A 24,626-nucleotide genomic window follows, 5' to 3' on the forward strand; every position below is an offset into this window, starting at 1 on the left:
TTTGTGGTCTGGCTTTCTCACTGTGGTACCTGTAAATAACCAGGTGTTTCACCTATTACCTAAATTTAGCACTCGAAAGGAGTAAATATATATAATGACAAATTCCAATTATTCCAGAGCTCTCCCAATCTGCAAAGGAGCAAGATGTCTAGGAACTGTACCGTTACAGACCAATCCAGATTCAGAATCTGAATCCAGACTGACTACTGGAACAGTTCTTCATTTTCTCTGAACTGCTGAATGGAATTTGCCATAAAATGTTATTTCCAGTAACACCACACAATGCAAGTCAATGCTAATGCAGTGCTTGTTTAAAAAAATTTGGCAGTTCTGTGTTCTTATCCTTTTCGTCACCTTCGTCATTCGAGCTTTCCACGTATCCAGCGCACCACAGTTCCAGTTGCGATGCGTTCGCTTTCATACAAAAAGTATAAAGAGCATTTGTTGGTAAATCAGCAAAGCCATGACGTACAGATTAAATAAGGCTGGGCGAAGTATTAACCTATCCAGATTCTATGGAAGATACCAGAAATTGCAAAGACACAAATGCAAGAAATAGGTGGTAAGCACAGAGAAGTTCAAGCTCAAGACAAACTCTGCTTTAGTGAAACAATGCTCCTCAAGGCCACACGCACAAGTCCAGTTACATCACCTACCCCTCACACGAGCGTGAGTATACGAGGTTAGTTCGCTTTTCTTTTTCTTAAGGTCCACCTCCACTCCCACCAAAGTAGGTATAATCCTTTTCCACCATTTGTCCGTGTCAATTACCACTTTCCTGGGTTCATTTTTTTTGTGTGTGATGGTACCCCCTGCAAGAGACCTGAGTATGTACCAACTGGCCCAACATTCAGTGATATACTTAACAATTCAGTAATATTTGGCAGAGGTGACATGCAACTGTTTACAAAAATGTTACTGTGCCATTGCCTAACACAACTATACATCAGGCTCAGCACAGACTCACGTACACATCTTTTGTTGATCTGTAGGCCATACACTGCCGTTTTGAGCAATTATATATATACAGAGGCATTATTTGTGGCATCCGTGAAGACTAAATTGTCTTGTTAAGTGAGGGCGAGGCCTCTCCATGGGAACCTTGCTATACAGCTGAAAAGAAAGCACGTGGCATGAAGACCTCTGGACAAGGCTCGGCATTATTAGTATAAATTCCAGGCGTATGAAAACACTGGGTAGTACTTTAATGTAATAGCGTTCTCCAGGAAATCTGACGTCTGCACTGTGAGCGAAAAATCACAGGCATGGCTCAAACAGATGATAGTTTGCAGGTGACACGGCGCGCATCGACTAGTCACCGGGTTGTGTGACGTCAGGAGACCACACAGCATGGCAAGAGTTGGCAGGCACTGTCAACTCACGCTTCGCCCTCGAAATGGAAAGATCAGAATCCAGCTCTCCAGGACCCTTAGGCCAAGAAAGTATGTTTACACAGTGAGGCTAAAGCAGAGCATCATGTACATATATCTATGTTGGTTCGTCTTTCATGTACTGTGCTAGCCTATGACTATGTGTGGGGATATTAGAGTCACAAATTAAAAGAATGGTAATTAAAGTGAGCAGCAAAGTCCATGAACGCAAAAGAGGATCTGCAAGGGGAACCGACACACAAAAGCCATCAACGCTGTCATGTCACATCCGTAAAGGTGAAGCATAAGCGCCCCCCATTTTTAGTTAAGTTGTTTATGGTCAATCAATATTCGATCCTTAAGAGCCACGAGTGCCTGTTTGGCACCTTCCTTGTCGGCTCAGTCAACCTTGCATCAGGGTGCATTGTGTGGTGTCCACTGTAACATAGAATGCATGGAATGTGTGAAGAAGCTTTTGTTGCCTAGGATGTCATTGGTTATGCTTTTAATATGGCCAACCTACCTCCAAGACTGTGTGCCTCAATTTTCCGCTGCTTTGTTAGAGATCATTAAAGTTGTTTTCCATGGGCCCTGCTTACTGCACCACACAAATTGTAGATGCATTAGAACGACTAAACAGCACCTTGCTAACATGATGCAGGTAGACCTGCAAGCAAATTTGTGGCACTAAAAGCACACCTGATGCAATCATTGGCAATAAAAGCTTCATAAAAAAAAAACTACACCTTACATGTTCCAGTGACCACCCTACTTGTTTACAAGCTGACACTGTTACTGCAACCTGACATTGGAAAGCATCAGTTACGCCAACCTTTGAAAGCAGTGAGCCCACCTTGTTGCTGTGAATGAAGTAGAGGCCATTCAGTAGCTGCTGCATGACTTTCTTGATCTCGCCGAGTGAAAACTTGACATTGATGTTGCTCAGTAAGCCTGCTAAGTCGTGCTCACAGAAGTCAAACACAAGGTAAAAGGTTGCCTTGCATCGGTTGAAAGGTGTAGCTGCACAAAAAAAGAGAGTGCAACTTGAGCTCCAAAGGAAGAAGGGAAAGCACAACTACGCTGTAAAACTTTCCGGAAAGAGGAGAAGGCAGCTGCACACTGCAAGGGAAAAAAAGGAAAACACACAAAAACATGAAACACCCCTTGAAGACCAAGGCCACCTGCACTCTGGATGACATATGACCTAAGTCAAGAGATGTTGACATCACGCAGAGCGATCCTCTGCTATGCCAGAGATGCACCTACCACAAGCTCCAGAAGGAACACCACACAATTAATTGTGACGAGTGGCAAGACTTCCAGATGCTCTACTGTCTCACAAAGCAGAGACTTCTACATCTTGCTCATCGCCCTTCACGGTATCCGTGCATTCGGCTCACTCCTGTCATAAGAAGCCAGTACATAAACAAATCAGCACATTTAAGACCTTCTAAAGCATTCACCCTTGCAAAAGAAGCCAGTCTCAATGCGTCTTTGCCATAGCCATACGAGAGCTGCCATTAAATATGAAATCGTGCACCGTATAATTTCTGCATTCATTTCACATGCCTGGCTTGAGATAAATGACTTGCCAAAAACATTTGAACACCCCAATTCATGTAGCAGTACACAACAGAACCTGTCACCAAGTAGGTGAAGTGCACATATATGAAAACACTGATTGAAAGACAGAGACCATTCTCGGGTGCATTACAACAAATAAATGATCACAGGTCCAAAATGAGAGCAGTTGCAGCCTTCTTGATAGGCACTAACATTTTGATCAGCAGCTATTTGAGGAAAAATAACTCAGCAAAGATAACAATGTAGTGTGGTACGCATAAGCACCTTATGATGCATGCATAATGTAGAAATAAATGTAAAGGTCCAAAAGTTTCGAAGCCACTATAGAGGTTTTGAATGGATGTACAGACCTGACTGCCCAATTTCGCACCGATTTTCAAGCATGAATGAAATATGTCTTGTAGGGCTTCCACATATGAAATGTATATTTGGGCTCTGAACCAATAAATTTATATTTAAAGAACTTCACATTAACACTTCATGTTACAAATACAAGAGAGTTGCTCGTGGATGATATGCTAGTGATGTAGGTGCATCTTGAGACCATGGAATAAAATGGCACCAAAGTGTTAACAAGAATGAGCAGGAGGCCCAACACTACAGGAAAATACAAGGATATGCTCATCAAAAGTGAATTTGTTTTCGATAATGTTCGGGATCCTGCATGAATGATTAGGGATAGTTTCAAAGTGCTGCTTGGTTAGATGTGGCCATCCCTTGGCAAAATCACGAGTGCTCACTCCAGACTCCCAAATTCTGATCTCCCTGCGAGCTCACTCAACCTGATACCCACACAAGCTCAGGCTGACTGAACTCATGAACTCACTCATTTAGACTCACAACTCACTCGGAATTGCGACTCATCCAGAGTCAACAACTCGTTGCGGCTCACGATTCACTTCGACTTGCGACTCATCTGCAGGAACTCATTTGGGCTCACTCACTCACACTCACTAGGTTGAGCCATTTATTTAGTCCAACTGGCCCTGACCAAGGTAACTATCTTAAGGTAGTGTTTTTTGTGTTTTGGTTTATTTATTTAATGAACCTTACAAGCCCGAATGGGCATTGTGTAAGGGGGGTTACAGTAAGAAAAAAATGTCATTAATAATGGGCGAAACAACAAGCAATGCATAATGTCAAATCCATCAAATTTCGGAGTATATAAATGGTTACATGGAACAAAATAGATGAAATGCGTGCAAAATATAAATAACAAAACAAAATTCCAGGATTGTACAATAATGTGGAGGGATTATCTAAACAGTACAAGCTGAGCACATGCTTACAGAATGCAGCAAGGTCATTTAATGAAACAACTGATCCGGAGAGGTCATACCAGAGTGATATGGCATGAGGCAGTGCGGATGAGTTTAAGGCTTTTGTGAGTCTAAAGATGCACAATAAACTGATATGACAAAATAAGCACCTAGAAAGGTGCAGTGGAGTGTCAAGTGGCAGCAGCGAAGGCTTAATCTCTGTAAACACACCTCTGCAACAAGCACAGAAATGCATCCTTGCAGGCTAGTTAGTTGGAGGATTAGCGCAGGAAGACGGGGACAACAGGAACACTGAAAACAGCGCAGCGCTGTGTCCTGTTTTCAGTGCAAGAATTTCTGGGAGGGAAACAATAAGGGCAGCTCATGAAGTAGTGGAGAAAGTGAAAATGACAAAAACTGAAATGTCTGCACGTCAACTGCAGGTGACTGCATTAGTATGTATACCAGTAGCACCAACAGAACAAGGTCTCTGCCAGTAGCCGAAGCTCTGCCCAGTGTAAGAGTTGCACTAGGTCAGAAAAAGCGCAACTCTTATACAGGTAAATACAGCTAATCTGGTGAAAGGCCCTCATCAACAAGTTAACGCCCAATATTATTAAAAAATTTGCTGCAAAACCATGAAACATGTCATATACTCTTGATCACTTAATAAGGTATCTTGAATCCAGCACATTATTCACACTTGTGCCAACATCTATGCAGCACAAGAAAATTTTTTCTTAACTCCAGAAACCCAACCATCACAAGGAATGCAGAGAGAAGGGGACCTAGACTCCTGACAGGCATTTCAAAAACTTAAGTGCCATATTACTACACTGGCAACAATGTACTGTCATACACTGAACTCTTAGCGTGCTAGTCACAATCCATGAATGATGACGGCCACAGCTCACACTCAATTCTAGTAATACCTTGTGCGCCACAAAGGCCCAGTTCTCGGTTCACCTTTTTTATTTATACTAGAGACTGCCCTTTCAAACTCTAACACTTGACCAAACTTTTGCTGATGGCTGCTTTCTATCGTTAGATTAACCCTTTAATTGTTTTGGCCATATGGGTACTGCGCTAAACGCATGGCGTTTAAAAAAACTTCGACACTGGGGGTTGAATTTTTTTTTGAATGTTCAACAGTCAAAGGGTTAAAGGTGCTAACAATATTGGATAACTACGAACTGACGTCAACATCTTTTCCAGATTGTGTTCTAAATGGCGAACGACCCATAATATGATTAAATGAGTAATGTGCTTTTCATATCATAACACAGCCAGTCCCTTAGATTATTCCATTCATGGTAAATCTTCACTACCAGTAACATCAGAAATACCCGTGTGTGCACATCTCACTTGGAATGATCAAGCTGGCCCCATTACGCCAATACCAAAACGCATGCTGAAATACTTGTAAACAAATTTGTCCATGGCTTCTTCTTAAACTAAATTTTCATAAATCTTTGATAAGCACTCAAACCATGGAGGCACTGTGGCATCTAAAATAGCTACCATAATTTTAAAGCAAAGGCTTTACTAACCTAGTAGAGCAGAGTTTTGTCGCCACCAGCGATTTGACGTTCATTTGACCGCGGCTGTGCCACAGTCCCCTGCATTTCACTTGTCGTGCCAAGCTGCATCGCCGCATGCGCTAGCCGCCGCTACCGGCTTAGCTCATGCGCTCTCCCCAGCTCGGTCCCCACCAGACCACAGGACTCGCCACGTACCTGTCTAAGAGGAGCGCCACACTCACCTACATGCATGACAGTGAGGCCAGGATGTTTTCTCTGAGCGTTGCGCGGGAGCGGAAGGCTTTGAGCTGCCGTCAGCAAGCAGAGTATGACCACCCCGCGGACATCATCCAGTGAGCTGCTTCACTGGAGGGGTTCACGATGCTAAGCGTGCAAAGCTAGCTTCAGGGACTGAACTCGAGACAGCAGCCAACAGCAGCAACAATAAATGTCATGCTACCATGACAACTGATATATATATGCAGCAACAATAAATGTCATGCTATCATGACAACTGATATGTCTGTCAAATCATGCATGGCTAACGAAGTGTGTCTACCCAAGCCTCGTCACAGTCATGTCTAGCCACCGACCCAGGCACAGCCATCATACATGGCCTAACGACGAGTGTATAGCTAAGTATAATAATTACAGTTAAATCAAAGGTTAACCAAATGAAACCAAGACTTAATCAGGCTAAACCAAACTTTCATTTTGCATACCCAGGGCTGGCTGAGCTACGCCGCAGCCAATTTTTTCAGCATCACAGGCACAGTTTGTGCAGTTCACACTAATGTTATTAGTGACCCAAGAAGCCAAAACAACAATGGCAAAACTGGCACATAAGCTAATTGCCGACTGCCACCTGCACTGACATACAATGCGGAAGCCAGGCTTCATGCTTATAGATTGTGCTGCAATGTTTACTTGCAAGCTATCTGTGTACAGTTGACAGGACTGTTCAGCACGTCTTGTGTTAGTGGTGCTCAGTCACTCATGAAGGATGACAATGCTAAGGCCGCTATGAGATCCCCATAATCTGGCCTTGCAGCAATCGCTGCAAGTTTCATTTTTCTGACACTGGGGTGTACATGCAAGGACAAGGAAGTCTAGTATAGTCACGCAAATGCTTGACACGGGGTGATAGTGAATGCAAGGAAATAAATTTGAAAATAAAAGACAGAAAAAAGAAAAAGGCATTTCACGACCTGTAGGAAAATTTGTTCACAGATAAAAATAAAACCAAACGAACAGTCCAAACCCAGTTATGAAAGAATTTCTTCAAGAACTTGCATTTTATCCAGTTTTTGAATTCAAAGATAGTGCCTAATTTTTACTGCCTCATTCTGTACCACGTAAAACAAAATGAAGGACCCTAAGCACAATCATACTATTACCAACTGAGCAACGACAAAGCTCTGATCCGACCTACACTGCTGCCCCTCTGAGAGTTGGCACGTGAGGCAGGCATTGACATCCATACGTGCTTTCACTGTCCCTCCTCCCCTTTATGACAGCTCTATTAAATACAAGATACCTAACTCACCATTACCATTCCTTGAGGTGCACACAAGATTTTGTAACTGAGCTTTTTTCCTGAATTTAACATACCAGTTGCCCTGTTCATCCACTTGCTTAAATTTCACCCTGAACCCTGTGCTTGGCACATGACAGCCTCGGCTGCTTATTTGCCATAAAACCCTGCACAATGCGCAACACCTAAATTTCTTCATGCACATATTCAGACAAAGTTGGCAGCCTAAGCTGCCTCATTACTGCTTGCAAGGTGCCTTTCTTTCCCAAGACATCATCAAATTAGAATCAATCATCAGCAGCTTTAGTCAGAATACTGAAAAATTAAAATAAAAAAAGAAAAGGTTCAAAACATTCTATTCTTGCAGTTACTTGATTACACTACACTGATTGAAAACAAACATTAACCTTGCAATACTGGCCTGTATATTTTTGTTTTATGGGGTTTAACATCGCAAAGAAAATCAGGCTATGAGGAGAACCATAGTGGAAGTCTCCATATAATTTTCACCACATAGGGTTCCTTAGAGTGCACTGACATTGCACAGTACACAGGCACCTAGCATTTCGCCTCGACTGCTTTATACCCTGCAATCTTTTGTTGTAACCTCCCAAAGTGACTCAGGCTATGACAGACGTGATAGTGGAGGGCTCCGGATATTTAGACTATCTGGGGTTCTTTAGAAGCACTGATGTAGCACAGCATACAGGCGCCTTGCTTTCGCCTCCGTCAAAAAGTGGTTGCCACTCATACCACATGCTCTTACAGTAATATAAAGACAGCAATTTATTCTTAATGCAAATCGTGAAATTTTTACGCACCTGCATTATCCTTGTGTTCCTAAATAATATGGCTTATGTGTCCTTTTCTAATATATTGTAACTGCTTATTCCCCTCTACAGCCCCTTCTAGAGCATGAGAGAACATCAGAGAGTCTTTCAAAACCCTCCTCCCTTCCATATTATTCTGCCTTCTTGCTCCTCTTGCCTCCATCTGCTCGCTAGAGCACGCCGATGCCTGATCACCCATCGCTTCACGTCGCCTCTGGTACCAACGCCCGCTGCTTCCTCTGAGGAGCCTTCTCAAAAGGTACATGCACATTTGACAGCACATTCGTGCGGGAAAACAGCTGACCGCTGTTTGCCCCCACGAAATATCTGCCTGCCAACCTGACACGCGTGTCGTGAGAACCAGTGTAGAATGGATGTGTGCGTACAGCCGTAACATCCTTTCGGATAAGCGACATTCCCTGTTGGTGATTATTACAGACCCAAAAACGTACCTTTAGTGCGGCAGATCTCAATCAAGTTGACCACGTTTTCGTGCTTGAGGAGCTGCAGGATTTTAATCTCACGCAGGGCTGTGATAGGGAACTGCGAGAAAATGTTGCATCACTACACCGAAACAAATGGAGGGCAGATTGCAAGGCACTTACCCCTTCTTTTTCGTTTTCCATAAGCACTTTCTTGAGGGCAACCAGCTTCTTTGTTTGCTTGTGTCCGGCCTTGAACACTTCTCTGCGAACGCACGCGATCACACCGAACAAATAAGTCACTGCGGCAGCAAATAAATACGAACACCCATTAAGAACTCGACAGGCAATGGCATTAAGGTGGCGATTCCACGGTCGCCACCTTGAAAGTAGTTCAGATTCTGCCACCAGGCTAGGCCCCTAATCCATGAATGAGGAACTGGAGTGCCTAGTCTTCTTGATCTGCCCTGCCTGAAGCCTCTTTGGTTACCGCGCAAGCTTTCAAAGATTTTTGTGCCTCCACAGGGAAGTCCAGGCAGAGAAGGGAAGAACTTTTGTCCGGGTCCTGTGTGGCATGTGCTGCCTCATTCAACTCTCCTCTTCACCCCACCCCACCACCCACTACTGACAAGAGCCTTCCCTCTCCTGTCTATACTTGGTCTCATAAGATATCTGCAGCACTGCCAAAGGCAGAGGAGTCCTTGCAATTGTGCTCCTAAGTGCATCTCACCCCTGTGCACTATAACAGAGAATTGTGCTCCTACTGTCACCCCTGCCAATTTGAGAGGTGTGTAGGAGCACAAATGCCTATTGTAGTGCGTGGGATCCTGATTGGACCTGGCTTCTTCTGCCTTTCACAATGCTGCAAACAGCTTGTGAGATGAAGTATAGTTTTGCTGTAGAGTAGTCTAGGTGGCTTTGACTGCAGTAGGCTAGCTCCCATAAACACAAATAAAACAGGGTGTCAACATGATCAGAGTGCAAATTTAGTACCAGTGAAAAAGAAAAGCGGATGCCAAAAAAGGGGAAAGTGGCGATATCACGCAAATGGTTTGTGTCTCATGCATATATTTCTGCAGGCTTCGTCAATGAACCTTAGTTGAAGTCAGTGCCTGTCTTGTGTTCTTTTGATCCTCGCATGGTGCAATCACGCGATTATGAGCTTTAGAATACGGAGACCTTATTGGTTAGAGGGGGAAGTGTGCATGCCTAGAGTAATTACCGCACCCCTCGCCTGTACATCACAGTACTCCGTGTGCTCATTGTTGTTGCGCTATTACCCTATCCCCCTAAGCAGTAGGGGCCCCTATTCTAAAGCTTCCTATTGTTGATGCCATAGATATAATAGGGATCCGAAGACTCCTGGACTGGAGTGTAAACTGCCAGCTCTTGGGCACAACAAAAAAATTGTTTTATCAAAACGCTATTACATATTATTTTATTTATTTATTTATTAGTACCTCACAGGCCCCGAAGAGCATTGGGTGAGGGGGGCAAATCGGTACAAGAATATCGTACAAGAACGCGGTACAAGTCAAATACAAGAAAGGAACACGAAATTTATACAAAACCGAGTTAAAATAACATCAGACACGAGACACGAAAAACAACGTTAAGAACAAATGAAACTGTTGTACATTTCGAACATCACTATGGCAATAGATGTATACATAGATGTTTTTTAAACTCACCAGGATCAATGAAAGAGATTATGTTGTCAGGAAGATCATTCCAGAGTTTTATTGCTCTAGGTAATGCAGAGGAATTAAACGACAGGGTCTTCCCATATATCCGGTTGAAGCTGAGTTGATTGTGTAAGCGTTGTGAAGAGCGGAAAGGTGATGCCAGAGGTAACAACGAAGGACGGGTGTGAACATATTTATGGAATAAACACAGAAGTGAAATGGAGCGACGAATTTCAAGTATCTGTATGTCATTAAGGTTTTTAAGCTGGGATACACTTGCGAGGGGACTATAATTGCTAAAAATGTACCGGGCAGCTCTGCTTTGAATGGACTCGAGCATATCTATGAGATATTTCTGATGGGGAGACCATATAGGTGAGATAAATTCCAGCTGTGGGCGAACAAATGTAAAATATGCAAGTTTTCGAACGGAGCTAGGTGAGTTTCGAAGGTTCCGGCGTATGAAACCCAATGTCCTCGACGCTTTGTTGCAGACTGCAGAAATATGAGAAGACCATGAAAGATTTGGTGTGAACTGAATTCCAAGGTATTTGTACGACGTAACCCTTGATAGAGAGGTATTATTTATAGAGTATATGAAGTTAGAAACAACATGCTTGCGGCTAAAAGTCATTGATTTACATTTATTAGGGTTAAGAATCATTTGCCAGTTTTGACACCAATCAACAATAGTGTCAAGGTCATTTTGAAGGGTCAGGTGATCAGTCTCAGAAGCGATCTTACGGTAAACAACACAGTCGTCTGCGAAAAGGCGTAAACGGGATGAAATGTTAGTGGGAAGGTCGTTAATGTAGATTAGAAAAAGTAAGGGTCCAAGTACGCTTCCCTGTGGTACGCCTGAGGTTACGTCACATAGGGATGAGGAAGAGCCGTTGACAACTGTGAATTGCTGACGTAATGAGAGAAAGTTTCGAAGCCAAGATAATGTGAGGGAATCAAGGGAAAGGGTAGATAATTTTGTAAAAAGCCGGCCATGTGCAACTCTGTCAAATGCTTTTGAGAAATCTAAAAAAATGCAATCTGTTTGCTGGTTATCATCCATGTTGAAGTGCAGGTCAGTAGTAAATTCAAATATCTGGGTATCACATGAGTAGCCTTTCCTAAAACCATGCTGATTTGAAAAGAAGAAGTCATTTCGTTCCAGATGGTTGTAAATGTGAGAAGCGATAATATGCTCAAGTAATTTACAGCATATGCATGTTAACGAAATAGGCCGATAGTTATCAGGAGAGGTTTTGTTACCCGTTTTGAAGACAGGGATGACTTTGGCTTTTTTCCAGTCAGTGGGCAGTTCTCCGGAGGATAGTGATTGCTGAAATATATGACACAAAATCTGGCTGGAAATTGAAATGGTGTTTTTAAGTATCTTCGAGTTAATGTTGTCCACTCCGGCAGATGATGATAACTTTAGATTTTTAATTAGTGATGCGATACCCTCAGCACTAATGGTGATGGGCTCCATGAATGGGTAGTCAGACTCGAGAACAATTGGCATACTGGAATAATCTTCCTTAGTAAACACTGAAGCAAAAAATCTGTTGAACGTGGTTGGACATTCAGTGTCAGCTAGCGGCAAGCCATCAGTATTGTGTAGTTGTATGAGGTCATGTTTACTTTCGGGAGATATAGTCTGCCAAAACTTCTTAGGATTAGTCTGCAAAAGTGACGGCAGATCATGAGTGAAGTATTTGTTTTTGGCAGCGGTAACAGCAGAACAGTACGCCTTCAAACACAGTTTATATCTTTCCAACGAGGTTGAAGAAGGAGCAGATCTAGCTATTCTGTATAGGCGCGTCTTTTTATTCCGTAATCGACGGAGGGTCTTGTTGAACCATGGATTTTCTATGTCATAAGCTATTGTAATCAGAGGAACATGTTTCTCTATCAGTGCAGATAGTTTGTGTTTGAAGAGCAACCAGTTTTCTTCGGTAGATCGTTCGTTCCTTAGCTATGAAATATATGATAATCATATAATATAAAATATATGATTTCTATATATGATAATTAGCTGAACTTCAGTCAATATTCGCCTTTGTTTTTAGTTTGTGCTTGTCCAACCTTAAAAACTAGAGTTGGCAAGTTACAAAGTGCAGATAAGTGAATGATTGCCTTTTTTTTTTCCCTTTTGAGATAAGTCGATATTGCAAAACAGACATGAAATCCATCAAAAGGCTGTGTACCACGCAGGATGCAGGCAGGCATTCATGTTCACTTCGGCACTGAAGAGGCAGATTCGCACTAAACTATGTTGGAAATGGGTACAAGGGGGAAGGGGTGTTGCACAGGAACGTTGCCAAAGAAAGGCCTGAAAGGGGCCAGTTTTATAGGCACTTATGCTGTCCTCTTCCCCTCTCCCAATTGGATGCTCCATGGAGTCATTTTATTTATTCACGCGCGTGTATGTGTGTACATGCGTGTGTTTGTGAGAGAGAGCGCGTATGCAATAGAAGGAGCAGACTGTTTTCAAGCAATTAGAATTTTTAATAACCTAATCTATCCCCAAGGAACATTTTTCTCCTGTGGCATTTCACTCTACACTGAAACCTGATGTAGAAAGTGAAAAGTAGCGCGCTATAGAAGACGCTGCCATGTCCTCTTGCAGCTTCCAGTGATGATGCATGCGCTTTCTGAACCTATATATTGAGGGGACTATAGTGTGCATGATTAGCTTGGAGCCAAACTTTATTGTCGTGCTCATAAACAGGGCACACACACGTATGAAGCATGTATACTGTAGTGTTGAGCCCACCTTTCAGCTTCATGCGTTGGTAGTAAATAATTTCAAGATGTGGCATTTACCTGTACATTCACACATTTGCAGGATAATAATGGGAGCCCAATTTTTACTCCATGCAAAAGCACCTATGCTTACCAAATATATTTTTTCTGGAAATGCCAAATGATCAGACGCATCGATCAGATCGCGTTCTGTCGGATTTGGCATGTGCTATATTTTATGAGTTTTTCTACACCAATGCTGTACAGCGTTTTTGCTTCATTTGGGCAAACAGAAACACGTTCTTTGTATTCTTCGAAATTCTCATATGCTTTTATGTCAGTTTTGCTAACCTGATCGAAAATCTTTCAGAACAAGTCGCATTGCTTCAAAGCAAGGTTCAAATGTAAACGCAACAAACTGGTCGTTGAGACGGCGGGTGAGTGGACGCCTGGGTGACACAAGATCTGCCTTACTTGAGATAAGGGCCACATTATTTTGGAAACGGTCTGCCTGCCGATTGGTTTTTAGAGTGTTAGCTCTATTGCTCACTTGAGCGAGTTTCGGTTTCTTTTACGAGAATCATAAACAATGCCATCATCACAGCAACATTGTCACCTTCGTTGCGCCTGAGCAAACTAGCCCGAGCGCTCCACGCCCCCGGCCTACGCGGCAAAGCGCGGAAGCGGGCGATGCTACAGGCAAGTAGCATTAGTGCAAAAATGAAGCCGAACCAGTTTCCTGGCAGAGAACATCCAACTGTTTACCATAGACGCCTCAATGCTTCCGATAGTCTGCGGGATAGCGCTCTTCATGAAGCGGAATTAGCTAGGAAGAGGGCAGGACATCATGCACGCATAAAATAAATAAGAAAATATAGGGTCACTAATCAAGTCAAAGTATCTGGAGAAGATATAGACGCATCCTTTTTGTCAAGGCTTCCGAAACGTGAGTATGTTTTCATAAAAGTTTGACTTGGTCAGTGACCTTATATTTTTACTTTATACCACTACCTGATCAGACTACGTTTTGTCGAACTCTTGATTACAGTGGTTTCCCTCATTTGAGCTAAAGCTCAACATTCGGTTTAGCAGCGTTGAGCCCCATCGTGTTGAGCGTGCTAGCGGTTATTCGCTTCTCGTGCCAGGCAGTCTCATGAGCAGCGAGATGCCTGCTTTTGCCAGACACAAGCATCCATTATGTGTGTTACTGAAAAAACTAAAAACGAGTTATGAAAGCCACTACTTGTACTTTGCTGGGCTACAGTGTTGGCTGTATCCGGGGCGCACCTCAGTTGCACGCGCCAGAGCTTTAGCTGACGGCAGTTTCAACTCTGCACACAATCAGTATGGCACACTGAATGAGAGGTGATAAATTAATCACAAAGCAAGCAAGGGTACACTGGCAATGGACCTTTTGCGAAAATAGGGAAAGGACATGCTGCATGTTTTTTTCCAGGAAACAACGAACGCCACAAACTGCTGCACAATAATTGCGTGCAGTGCTTGCATCTGCTAGGCCTTCGGAATGCACGCATGCCTGCCGCAGCTTGCCTCAACAGAGAAGACACGGCCAGGCTCATTAGCTTCCTGTTGTCAGACCAGCCCTGCACTCAACTACTGTTTGGAAGATAAGCTCACCCCATTACTATACTTCATCTCACAAGATGTTTGCAGCACTGCGAAAGGTAGAGGAAGCCAGGTCCAATCAGGATCGCGCACACTACAATAGGCAATTGTGCTCCTATGCTCCTCTCGCCCCCCAAATTGGTGGGGGTGACAGTATGAGCACAACTCTCTATTATAGTGCACAGGGGCAAGAGGCACTTAGGAGCACAATTGCAAAAGCTCCTCTGCCTTTCACAGTGCTACAGATATCTGCACAAATTCTTGGCAATAGTAATTGACCTGACGCCCACAAGAAGAGTGTGCAATTATTCGAAAAAGGTCCATTCGTGAACAATACTCCAGCAATTGTTCGGATGACCCCTCCATGACAAATCCATGGTAGGATGTCCCACTGTGCCTCCACACAATTTACATGCTTTCTGCAGTGGGGTCGAGCTGGGAGCCGAGTAGTCAACCCACCCCTGCACTAGAGCTCGACTCGACCACTCAACCCACCCGTCAGCAGTGGGTTGAGCAGCAATGGCAGAGTGAAAACGTAAAAATATCATACCCTCTCCTAAATACTCCTCGATTCAGGGTGTTTGTAGCGCAACTCTTGTAATTTTGTGACATTCTTATTCCACATGCATTTAGTAAATGGCGCTACCTACTACATTTATGAGCGCGGCACACGGCCAACAGCCTGCATTGCAGAGCAGTGGAAGACTGTGGAAGACTGTCAGCTGGCCTGGCAAGAGTACCTTCTTCGCAAGAGGGAGACGCAACAACTTGTCCAAGTGAAAATGGCAGCATGCAATCAAAAACAGCTACAAGAAATCACGAGAGCTAGACGCAACGCTCCACGCAAATGCTGGGCATATGTGTCCTCCCTGGACAGGAAGCCACCAGCTCATGTGCTACGGGACACTACCACAGGTGCAGCGGTCACTGAGCTAGCACAACATCTCGCAGACCACCTTCACTCAGTATACGGACAGGCTGATAAACAGGAAGAATCCGACACTGGAGCTCAGACATGTGTATCAACATCGTGCGATAGCGATACTTCAGATCTCAACTTCCGGTCGGTGACACCTAAGGCGCTTGACCAAGCCATCGCCCACATGGGGACTAACACAGCTCGAGGACTGGACGGCATTCTCGCTGGGTTGATCAAGTGCCTTGACAAGAAGGCCCGCGAACACCTTGCTGAATTATACACTGGAATCATCGCTGGTGACCCTATCCCCGAGGACTTGCTCTGCGGCAAGGTATGCCTCCTCCCGAAAAAAGGCGGGGATCGAGGCTCCATCAGGGATTACAGGCCGCTGACTATCTCTAGTGTACTCTACAGGGTGTTCGCCCAGGTACTGAAGACCTGGATAGTATCATGGGCCGAGGTGAAGGGCCTGCTTTCGGAGCTGCAAAATGGATTCTGACAGGATCGTCGCCTGGAAGACAACACCTTTGTACTGACGCAATGCATTGAAATAGCAGCAAAGAAAATCGAGGGCTTGTGGCATGCTTCCTGGACTTAAGTAGGGCATATGATAGTGTTCCCCACGAGCTTCTACTCCATAGAATGGCTACTATCGGGTTGCCAATAAGATGGATCGAACTACTACAGCGACTCTATAGCAACAACACCGTGGTGGGATACTTTGCCGATGCCTGCTCCGACCCTGTTCCCGTGCTGGTAGGAATGTCGCCGATCCTGTACATGCTCTACACAGCAGAGCTCGAACACCACTTGGTCCGCTCTGGTGTCGGATTTGCCCTTCCATACTTGCACAATGGCATTCCCGAGTCCTGGACACTACCAGGCCTGGTGTTTGCAGATAGAATTGTACTTCTAGCCACGGAGGAAGCAGAAGCTTGTCTTCATCTCCGCCGAACATCTCGGAAAACTGGGGCTAGCCTTCAATGCAAAGAAATCAGCTGTGCTGTACTTCGCGGGCCCCAGCACCACACTCTCCATGCTGCATCTGCAAAGCGGAGAGCCCATACCTCAGACCACCACGATCAATGTGTGCGCCCGTTTTTATGTAGTTCGATGCTGGAAACCATGAGCAGCGACCGCGATGACGACTGGTGGTCGACAAAACAGACGTACCGAAAACAAATATACTTTCACTCTCCAGGCAGTAATCGGACATTTTTTGCGTACAGTAACATCCTTTTCAGTTTCACACTCATTGCTGTTACGGAACAATAACACACACCCTCATCGACAAAAGATTTAGTGGGCACTGTAATTGCTTCATTCGCGAAATTACAAACACTGCGGCGCCATCTAGTGGCAAAATCTGAAAGCATACCTCTCGCGGTGCAAAAGCAGGGGTGGTTTTTATTTAAGGACGCACTGGAGAGAGCGCAAAATATAATAAATTATGGCAAGCACTCCTAGAAGAAAAAAGAACAATGTGCAGTTATGAAAATCGGCAATATTTTGCTGACATGTAATCACGTGGGGGGCTACACTGAAAGTACTAGGGTTTCTCCGCTAGATAGCGCCTCCGCTGTTTTTACGCAATTTTCAATGGCAAATTAAAGCCACTTTTCTTAGATATTGTAGTACTCGATCTGTACTATATGAGGCAAGATCTTTTCATCTCCACCATAATCTCATGACATATTTTGGCCAGTGTTCATTCCCTTTAATATCAGTGTCCAGGGAGACGTATAAGCAGCACACGAAGAACATGTGCGACGTTCCTCCCAGTGAGCGTGCTGTATTTTGCGCAAACGGTGCCTGTGGGGATGCAGCCGATATGTGATAGTCTGCGAATTGTGGAAGGCTGTGCACGTTCCAGCCCTGACATTCGCGAATGCTGTGGTATGCATACCGGCTCCACACGTGCTTGGCTGGAGCGCGGACAACACAAAGCTGGCCGAGTAGTTCTGGAGTGTCACGGGCGAGTTGCCATTGAGACAATCTAGGGTGACCTCGGCTGGTCATCGTTTGAAGCATGAGAGGCCAGCAGTAAAATTGCGTTCGAGGAACGGCTCCGCATACTGCCAGACTCACGATGGGCACGACGACGAGTATTTCGGTACGTCCATTTTAAGGGGACCAGAACGCGATGGTGCACCCGGGTACAGCGGTTGCGTTGCAAATACAGTCTTTTTTGGAAACTCCACCCAAGAGAACAACGAGCAAACTGAACGGAAGAGCGGACGCACGGTGCGGACCCGGGTGCAAGCAGCAGACCTGTCGCTGGCAATCCGCTATAAGACCAAAACAATGCTCCAGATGTACCGCACGCACGAGCAGGCAATTGCCCCTGAGCTCCTGTACGACAACAGCGGGGGTAGTGCCTAGTGCCCTTCTTTTCGAGGCGCGTGCCAGAGCTCTGCGCACACTCGTGTACCGCCGGCGCTTCGATGCTTCCGCCGAGGCACAAGCCGCCACCTGCAGAGCCTGCCGGAAACATGAGGAGCTCCTAGAACACTTGGTGCTCCACTGCGACGGGTTGTCTCCTCGACACACAGAAGATGGCGACACCCTCTTGCGCGCACTGGACTTCAAAGCGGGCGAAACGAACACTATTAGCCTCCTTGATCACAACGCACTGGGTGCGCCCCAAAACCGCCGCGGTGCCTTGTGCACCACGGCGGTGGCACCCTGAGAAAGTTCAACATCGAGGACAAAATGCACCCCGCGGGTGCATGCCTGCAGCTACACCTTTCTTCTGGAGTGTCTGCTGCAAACTCGCCAAACTCCGTGCCCCGTACACAACGCTGTAGAAAGCAAAAATGTCAACGGTATGAGGCATCATTTGGCAATGTCTGAAGAGAACTGAATCATGTCATGGAAGCGGCTACATGGTCGAATGATACAGAGCATATTTTCTGCTATGCCAAATATTATAGTGACAGCTTGCTTGCTACTTTTGTTTCCCACATACCATAAATGAGTTAAATCCAGTAATTACGCGCACAATTGTGATTATTCAAAAACAAGAAATGAAAGAACAGGTTTTTCAGCAGTCTTCTCTAGGTAAGGGCCTCGCTGAGCTTAAAAGCATGACTTCTCTAGCCGTGCCGATCACATTGAAGCACCCAGAAATGCTGTCAGAACTGCATATAAATCACACACTTCACGTCTCAAAGGCACATGTCGTATGTTACAAGCTTGACGTGTCAGACGTTCTGCACAGCTGCTACGTTAAGCAGGGAATCGTAAACAGCCGCTCGCTATCGTTGAGGCGCCAGATGATCGGCCCGATGAAAACACTGGTCGACTTTCGGGCATTCACAGTGTTTACGCTGTGTGAAGTCGATTGTCATACCGTCTTCGTAACCAGATGATCTTGATAGCAGTTTATCGATTGCGGCAACCATTCGCACTATTTTTCTCCATCGCGTCAGTCTGCGTGCACACTGAGCAGGGCAAAGTGGCTTCTCTGCAGTGCGCGTCCTGCAGTGCATGCCGGGATTTCACCCCTGCGAACCACCGATTTTCTGGGTGCGTGACGGGGCAACGAAAAACTGCCCCGGCAAGGGGCGCTTCCGGTGATCGAGGACAGCGGGTGCACACCAGTGCAGTTGATCGAGGATGCTATATCACAAGTCGCAGTCGCAGTGTTTCCATCACGAAGGCTTGGCTACAACAGTGGTGGCAGATAACTCGGCGATGACCGCCAAATGACTGAATGTCGCACTCAGTGACTGCCACAGTGTGTGTGTGTGTGTGCCAGTGCGTGAATTTGTGCCAGTGTGTTTTAAGTGACTTTTTTTTACAACTTTTTGGTCTGATCCAGGGGAATCTCCCGATACGAAGGGAATGACCACTGACTCATCATCATCATCGTATGGTTCTGCTATTTCACTATTTGTTTTTTGTACACTTTGTAGTTGACAATTATTACCAGTTGAATAAAGGAACGAAAGCCCGAAACTTTAAGTTATACTCGCAAGAAAAAAAGCCATGGAGCATTTCAATCGTGCTTAAAATTTCATGGAGAGCTGGCGCACTTAAACGGTAACCGCATGAGGCGACAGCTCCTAGCGATCCGTCGCGCGACGCCGCACGCCCGTACGCCGCCGCCAACGCCTGTCGTCGCTGGTGCATGACGGAGCAACGGGGCTCAGCGACAGAGAGGCGCGTTTTCAGCGTTGCTCTGTTACCGCCGCCTCGTCATTCGGTCAAGGGGAGTGCAATCACGCTATATCCCATTACTAACACTGAACACCATGAAGTACGATAAAACACTGATGAAATTTATTTTAACGAATGCGGGTCACAGCGCAGCGGTGCGCTACTACACTGCGATGCCGACTTGCATTGCAAGCAGTGACTTTCTCCTGCTCCTTTGAAAATGAACAATATCTAGCAACAATAGCCTTTTTTTTTTCTTTCACTACCCTTCCAAGCTTTTACTGAATTGTCTCGATGCACTCATATATACACGGATCAGACGAATGAGCGCGTGCAGGCACCAGGTTCTTCGCCCAAACCGGACTAGGAAAACAAACTTCACACGCAATAAAAAAACAAAGCCAGAACGGACGTTGAGCCCCTTTAAAGCCTTCTGCGATTGGCTGCCTCGCGAGCTGCTTCCGGGCGACACGCGAAATTTTCTAAAAACCCAGAAACTGAGCGACAGCGACGAGCGGCAATGCTTTGGCGGCCCTCAGCCCGTCGCCTCCTCCAACTGTGCAAAAAATTTTCGCAGCATAATGCATATGTTGAAAGTTATTGTATTCTTACACTTTTCAAAGGCGCGTGGCTAATAAACTAAGCTATGCACACTAAAAAAAAAGCTCAACTTTGTTCGTTAGCATCTAATCTCAAAACATCTCGAACGGTTTTTCTCTAGGTGTAAAAGGTTTTCAGCAATTTTGCATTTCCTGAGACAAGTAGAGCTGAAAAGTCGTTTCTTACCTTTGCGGTTTCCTTTACAGCTTAAACATCTTCGCAGTTATTTATAAACCAAATGCATCATTCGAAAGTAGAGGAAATAAGCTTTACAAGTATATTAAGTCATTAAACAAAACTAGTGAGGCACAGTAATCACCAAAAATGTCGTCTCTTCATCGCTGGAGTGGGACCGCCACCTTAAACCCACCGAGAACACCATTTTTAATGGCCATGGGGTATCATCGTCTCTGCGATCATACCAGCGTAGAGCAGCGGGCAGAAATAAATGGATCTAAAACTTACCCGAACGTTCCCTGACCGATCTTGGCGATTTTCTCGTATTTGGCGACATCGTCACAGTACGGAAATTCAAAGTCTTCAAGCTTGTTCACGAGCTGTTGCTGCTGGTTACTCGTATTTGAGCTCATTTCCACCGAGTACCGAGACGCCGAGACGGCACGAAGAACGAACGATGCCACCCGCAAGGTGCCCGTGCCGCACGTGCATTGAAGTGGCGATTAACTTTCTCTACTTTCCGTCAGTGTCGAATGCGCTCAACCATATAAATACTCGTGTCTTATTTTTAATTTTAATGTTGTTTTAATTTCTCAAGGCTATTTTTACTGGTCATATAGTTAACATTTCTATCAAGTTAGGTGTGCGCTTGTATAATAGACAAAAAGATTTAACTTGCCGGAGACGTATGACGTTTTCCGGAGACGTACAGACATTACGGATAGTACGGATACAGTGTTCTAGAAGGCCTTGTAGTGGCAGAAGCGGCGCCCTCCGGGTGAGGCTTTTTAGGCGGTTGCCGCGACGTGGCGCTGGCGTCGATTCCTGGAGCAGATGCCGGCCCGCCGCCGGTACGCGCGGCGCCGGCGATCAGGGCCGATCAGATAATCGCCGCGTTCGTTGCGGCGTTATCTCATAAACATCCACCTTTTTACGCAATAAATTAAGGGGCCCTGTATCACAGAGAAAATCCGGCGTTAGCATTGCCATGGTTTTCACGCGAAAATCGACGGGAAGCAAAAAATAAAAGCAAAATAGCCTTGCAGACCCATGTAATCGAACTCGGTAGTGTGGTAGATGTGGTAGTGTGGTAGATGTGGTAGATGTGGTAGATGTGGTAGTTTAACGTATAAGAACTTTGCCGCAATCTTTTTTTCTTTTTTTTTGCGCAGTGTTCAGGGTGGTGCCAATATCATTTCGCTTCCAACTTAATATCCATTTGCTAGACAAGATGAAGGCTAGATTGCGATATGAAAATTATAATAATGACGACATATACATATACCTCCGACTGCATGCTGGTGATTGTAAGTATAGGTGTTCACCGAGAACTGAGACAGATACTGCATCTTCCTTTCCCTGAAACCCAACATTAACAAAAATAAAAATTTGCGGATTGAAGGCGGAGTTAAAATGCGAAAAAAAAAAAAAAAAAACGCTTGAGTAAGCGTCGATCCTAAGCTTTCTTGCTTTTTTCCCGCCTGGCTGGCAATGGAGATGCATAAAACCGAATAGGTCCTTTCTTCCTAATCTTTTTAGTAAGTCAGTTGGCTGCAGTAGGTTTTATTTTATTTAATTTTTTTTCTAGATTAGTGGTTACGTACAATATATACGACTTCCGGACACTCGTTAAAATAAACAATAGAGGCCATCAATTATTACTGCCTGTATTTAATTGCTATAATTATGTTGTGTGCAACAAGCGTACCGAAACTCTGACTGTGGCGTAATATAAGCGGAACAATACGAATATATAATATGGTATACATATGTCACAACTACACAAACAATTATCCCTGCTTTGAGACACGACAATGAAGTAAAACTGCAGAACTCAGAGAAAGAGAAATTACTTCATTTCTTCAAACAAAAAGACCAGTTTTGTCCAGATCGAAGCTCTGGGCGTGTTTGGCCAGCTTAGGTGCAATCCTGAAACGAATTGACGATCGACGATGTTTCTGATCTCTTCAGTGGTTGAAGGGCTGATTTCCGTGCAATAGAAAGAAGTGCAAACGCACAGCTACGAATCAATTCTGAAATGGCGCTTTGCTTAATTTTCTGAGCATACACGGGGAAATATGAAAACAGAAAACCCATTGAAAATATATTTTCGCGGAAATTAATTTAAGCAATAATGAGTTATATATAATCAAAATCTTCTTCCTTATACGGCATAAAAATGCACGCATGTAAAATAGAAAGCCACATGTAAATTATATTTTTATCTTGACAAAACATGGCACATTTTGAAAACAAATGGCACCAGTGCAATTGTTTGGCCCCTTCGGAGGGATCGAGCTTGCATGGAAAGGGAGTAAAGAAGGTAACTGAGAGAGAAAGCGGGTGGCGCACAAATCGTTTCAGGGGAAAATATTTAAATGTGGCTCAGTTCATGACACATACTCGAAAAAGGGAAGTGATACATTCATATATTCTGCCAGTGTCCTCGACAGTATGTGACGGAAAACAGCTCACAATAAAATGAAGCTTTGGCACTTGCAACGTATTTTTTATTTTTCGTGAGACCAAATTGTCATATTATTTTGCCATCGATTGAGGAACGTAGCTGGAATCGAGATCATACAAAAGTAAATACTTGTAAATTTTATCTCTGTAAATGAATTACTTTAAATACACTTGAATAAAAAGTCTGGGCAAAATATGACTGATTTCGCTGCACAAGTGAACGCCAGAAGAAAATATATATATATATATATATCATGTGTGTGTAAATAAGTAAGAACAGCATGGTTAGAGCAGTTAGAGCACTGTAGCATGGTTGGTATGTTGGACTGGCGACATACAACCAAAATATCGCGCGAGCTGCGAGCATATCGACAGTTCGCTCAGTCGATGCTTTAAAAAATCGGGGAGACTTGGCGCGAGTGCAGAATAGGCGAAACCGACTTGTTATTTTTCTGTCTCGGGATTCAGAAAATATATTAATGATTCTTTCTAAAACACTGCGAAGTTTTTGAAACAATAGAGAAGGAATGTTAATATTCAGACCATCACTGACAACAAGATAAAAATTATTGCCTACTTTATATTCATGTAGTCTTTAAATTCGAGCACGGAAGGCCTCAGATCTCTTTGTCAAATACTACTGGCAGGTATAAGACCTCCAAGCCCTGACAATTAGATTTAAGCCCTGACAGGTACAGGCAAACACCGCGCAATTAACGCGTTACAGGTGTAAAGTCAGGTGCGATCGGCCTACGTTTATAGACTAAGCTTAAATGTACAACTGTACAACTTTATCACATACGATTCCATCCTCTCAGTACTCAGGATTTCGAGTGGTCAGAACAGCCAATACTCTCCTGCTTTTTTCTTGTTTTCTATGACAGGAAGCGCTAACGTGAACGAATAATAAAGCAAACGCACCTGTGAGCCCAGTACGTATTCCACAGAAATATGCAATGTAAAGCAATAGCCAGTTTCAGCGACGGGAAAATAGCGCAGGACTAGCAAACACAATTGGCCGTCGGCCGCACGTACGAGCTCTGATTTTCAACTCGTTTATTTTCCAGTACGGTACGAGAAATAAGAAAAGCTATCCTGAGAGGCTTCCTTTCGGGGTCATGTAGTTCGTTCTTGAGCTATATTCGACCGTAGGAACGAACCAATTAAGGCAAAATGTTAAATGAAAGCGGTATAAAAAACAAACAAACGCTCTGATGCGCAGTTTCAATGATCCAGGTGTTTTTGACTCTTCATACGATTCAGCGACGCACCGTCACCTTCGGCGACAGCAAAGCTTCTGCGCGGTGTTCAGTCCAGTCTGCTTGTTCGCGGCTTCCCTTTTGAGTGGTGCCACATATGTGTGAGAGAAGAGGGCTCTATGGGGGAACTTTGTTAGTCTTTCTATTTAAAAGACGGTGACTGGCAAAACATGGTACGCGTGCAATCACAGGCCGCGATGTACCTTTTTTTTTTTTTACTTCATCATAATCACCTTTATTTTCATTGTTAGATACATGATTATCAGTATTACAGGAGGAGGTCCCGAAGTATAAACTGTTCGGGGGGACTGACCGCTGTAAGTGTGTGCTGTGCTGTTCATGCAATTTTGCCACATATGTGCCTGTTTTTGTTATTACAGATACATAAAATGAGTGTTGCGCGACTTTGTTTCTTTAGTGTTCACATATATACAATATATAAATAAAACTGCGCGTATACGTGTTTACTTAATTG

At 44.4% G+C, this 24,626-nt stretch overlaps 1 protein-coding gene across 2 annotated transcripts in view; it reads right to left on the reverse strand.

The window, feature by feature from the left end:
- The window catches only part of LOC146183197 (cyclin-dependent kinase 9-like), a 37,096-nt gene extending 15,997 nt beyond the window's left edge, over window positions 1-21,099 (reverse strand). The window contains exons 1-5 of one of the 2 annotated variants that reach the window (XM_084609078.1): window positions 20,715-20,854; window positions 11,468-11,537; window positions 8,703-8,784; window positions 8,550-8,640; window positions 2,224-2,390 (exon numbers count right to left, since the gene is read on the reverse strand). In XM_084609078.1, coding sequence (XP_084465204.1) covers window positions 2,224-2,390; window positions 8,550-8,640; window positions 8,703-8,723 — 279 coding nt within the window. In that variant the 5' untranslated portion in view covers window positions 8,724-8,784; window positions 11,468-11,537; window positions 20,715-20,854. Of the gene's footprint in view, window positions 1-2,223; window positions 2,391-8,549; window positions 8,641-8,702; window positions 8,785-11,467; window positions 11,538-20,714 lie in introns of both variants that reach the window. The other variant, XM_084609077.1, reaches the window with a different exon arrangement.
- Between the last annotated feature and the right edge of the window lie 3,527 nt (window positions 21,100-24,626).

The sequence above is a fragment of the Amblyomma maculatum genome, chromosome 7 (assembly GCF_055883805.1).
Source record: "Amblyomma maculatum isolate TAMU_Amacu chromosome 7, ASM5588380v1, whole genome shotgun sequence".
Taxonomy (NCBI): Eukaryota; Metazoa; Arthropoda; class Arachnida; order Ixodida; family Ixodidae; genus Amblyomma; species Amblyomma maculatum.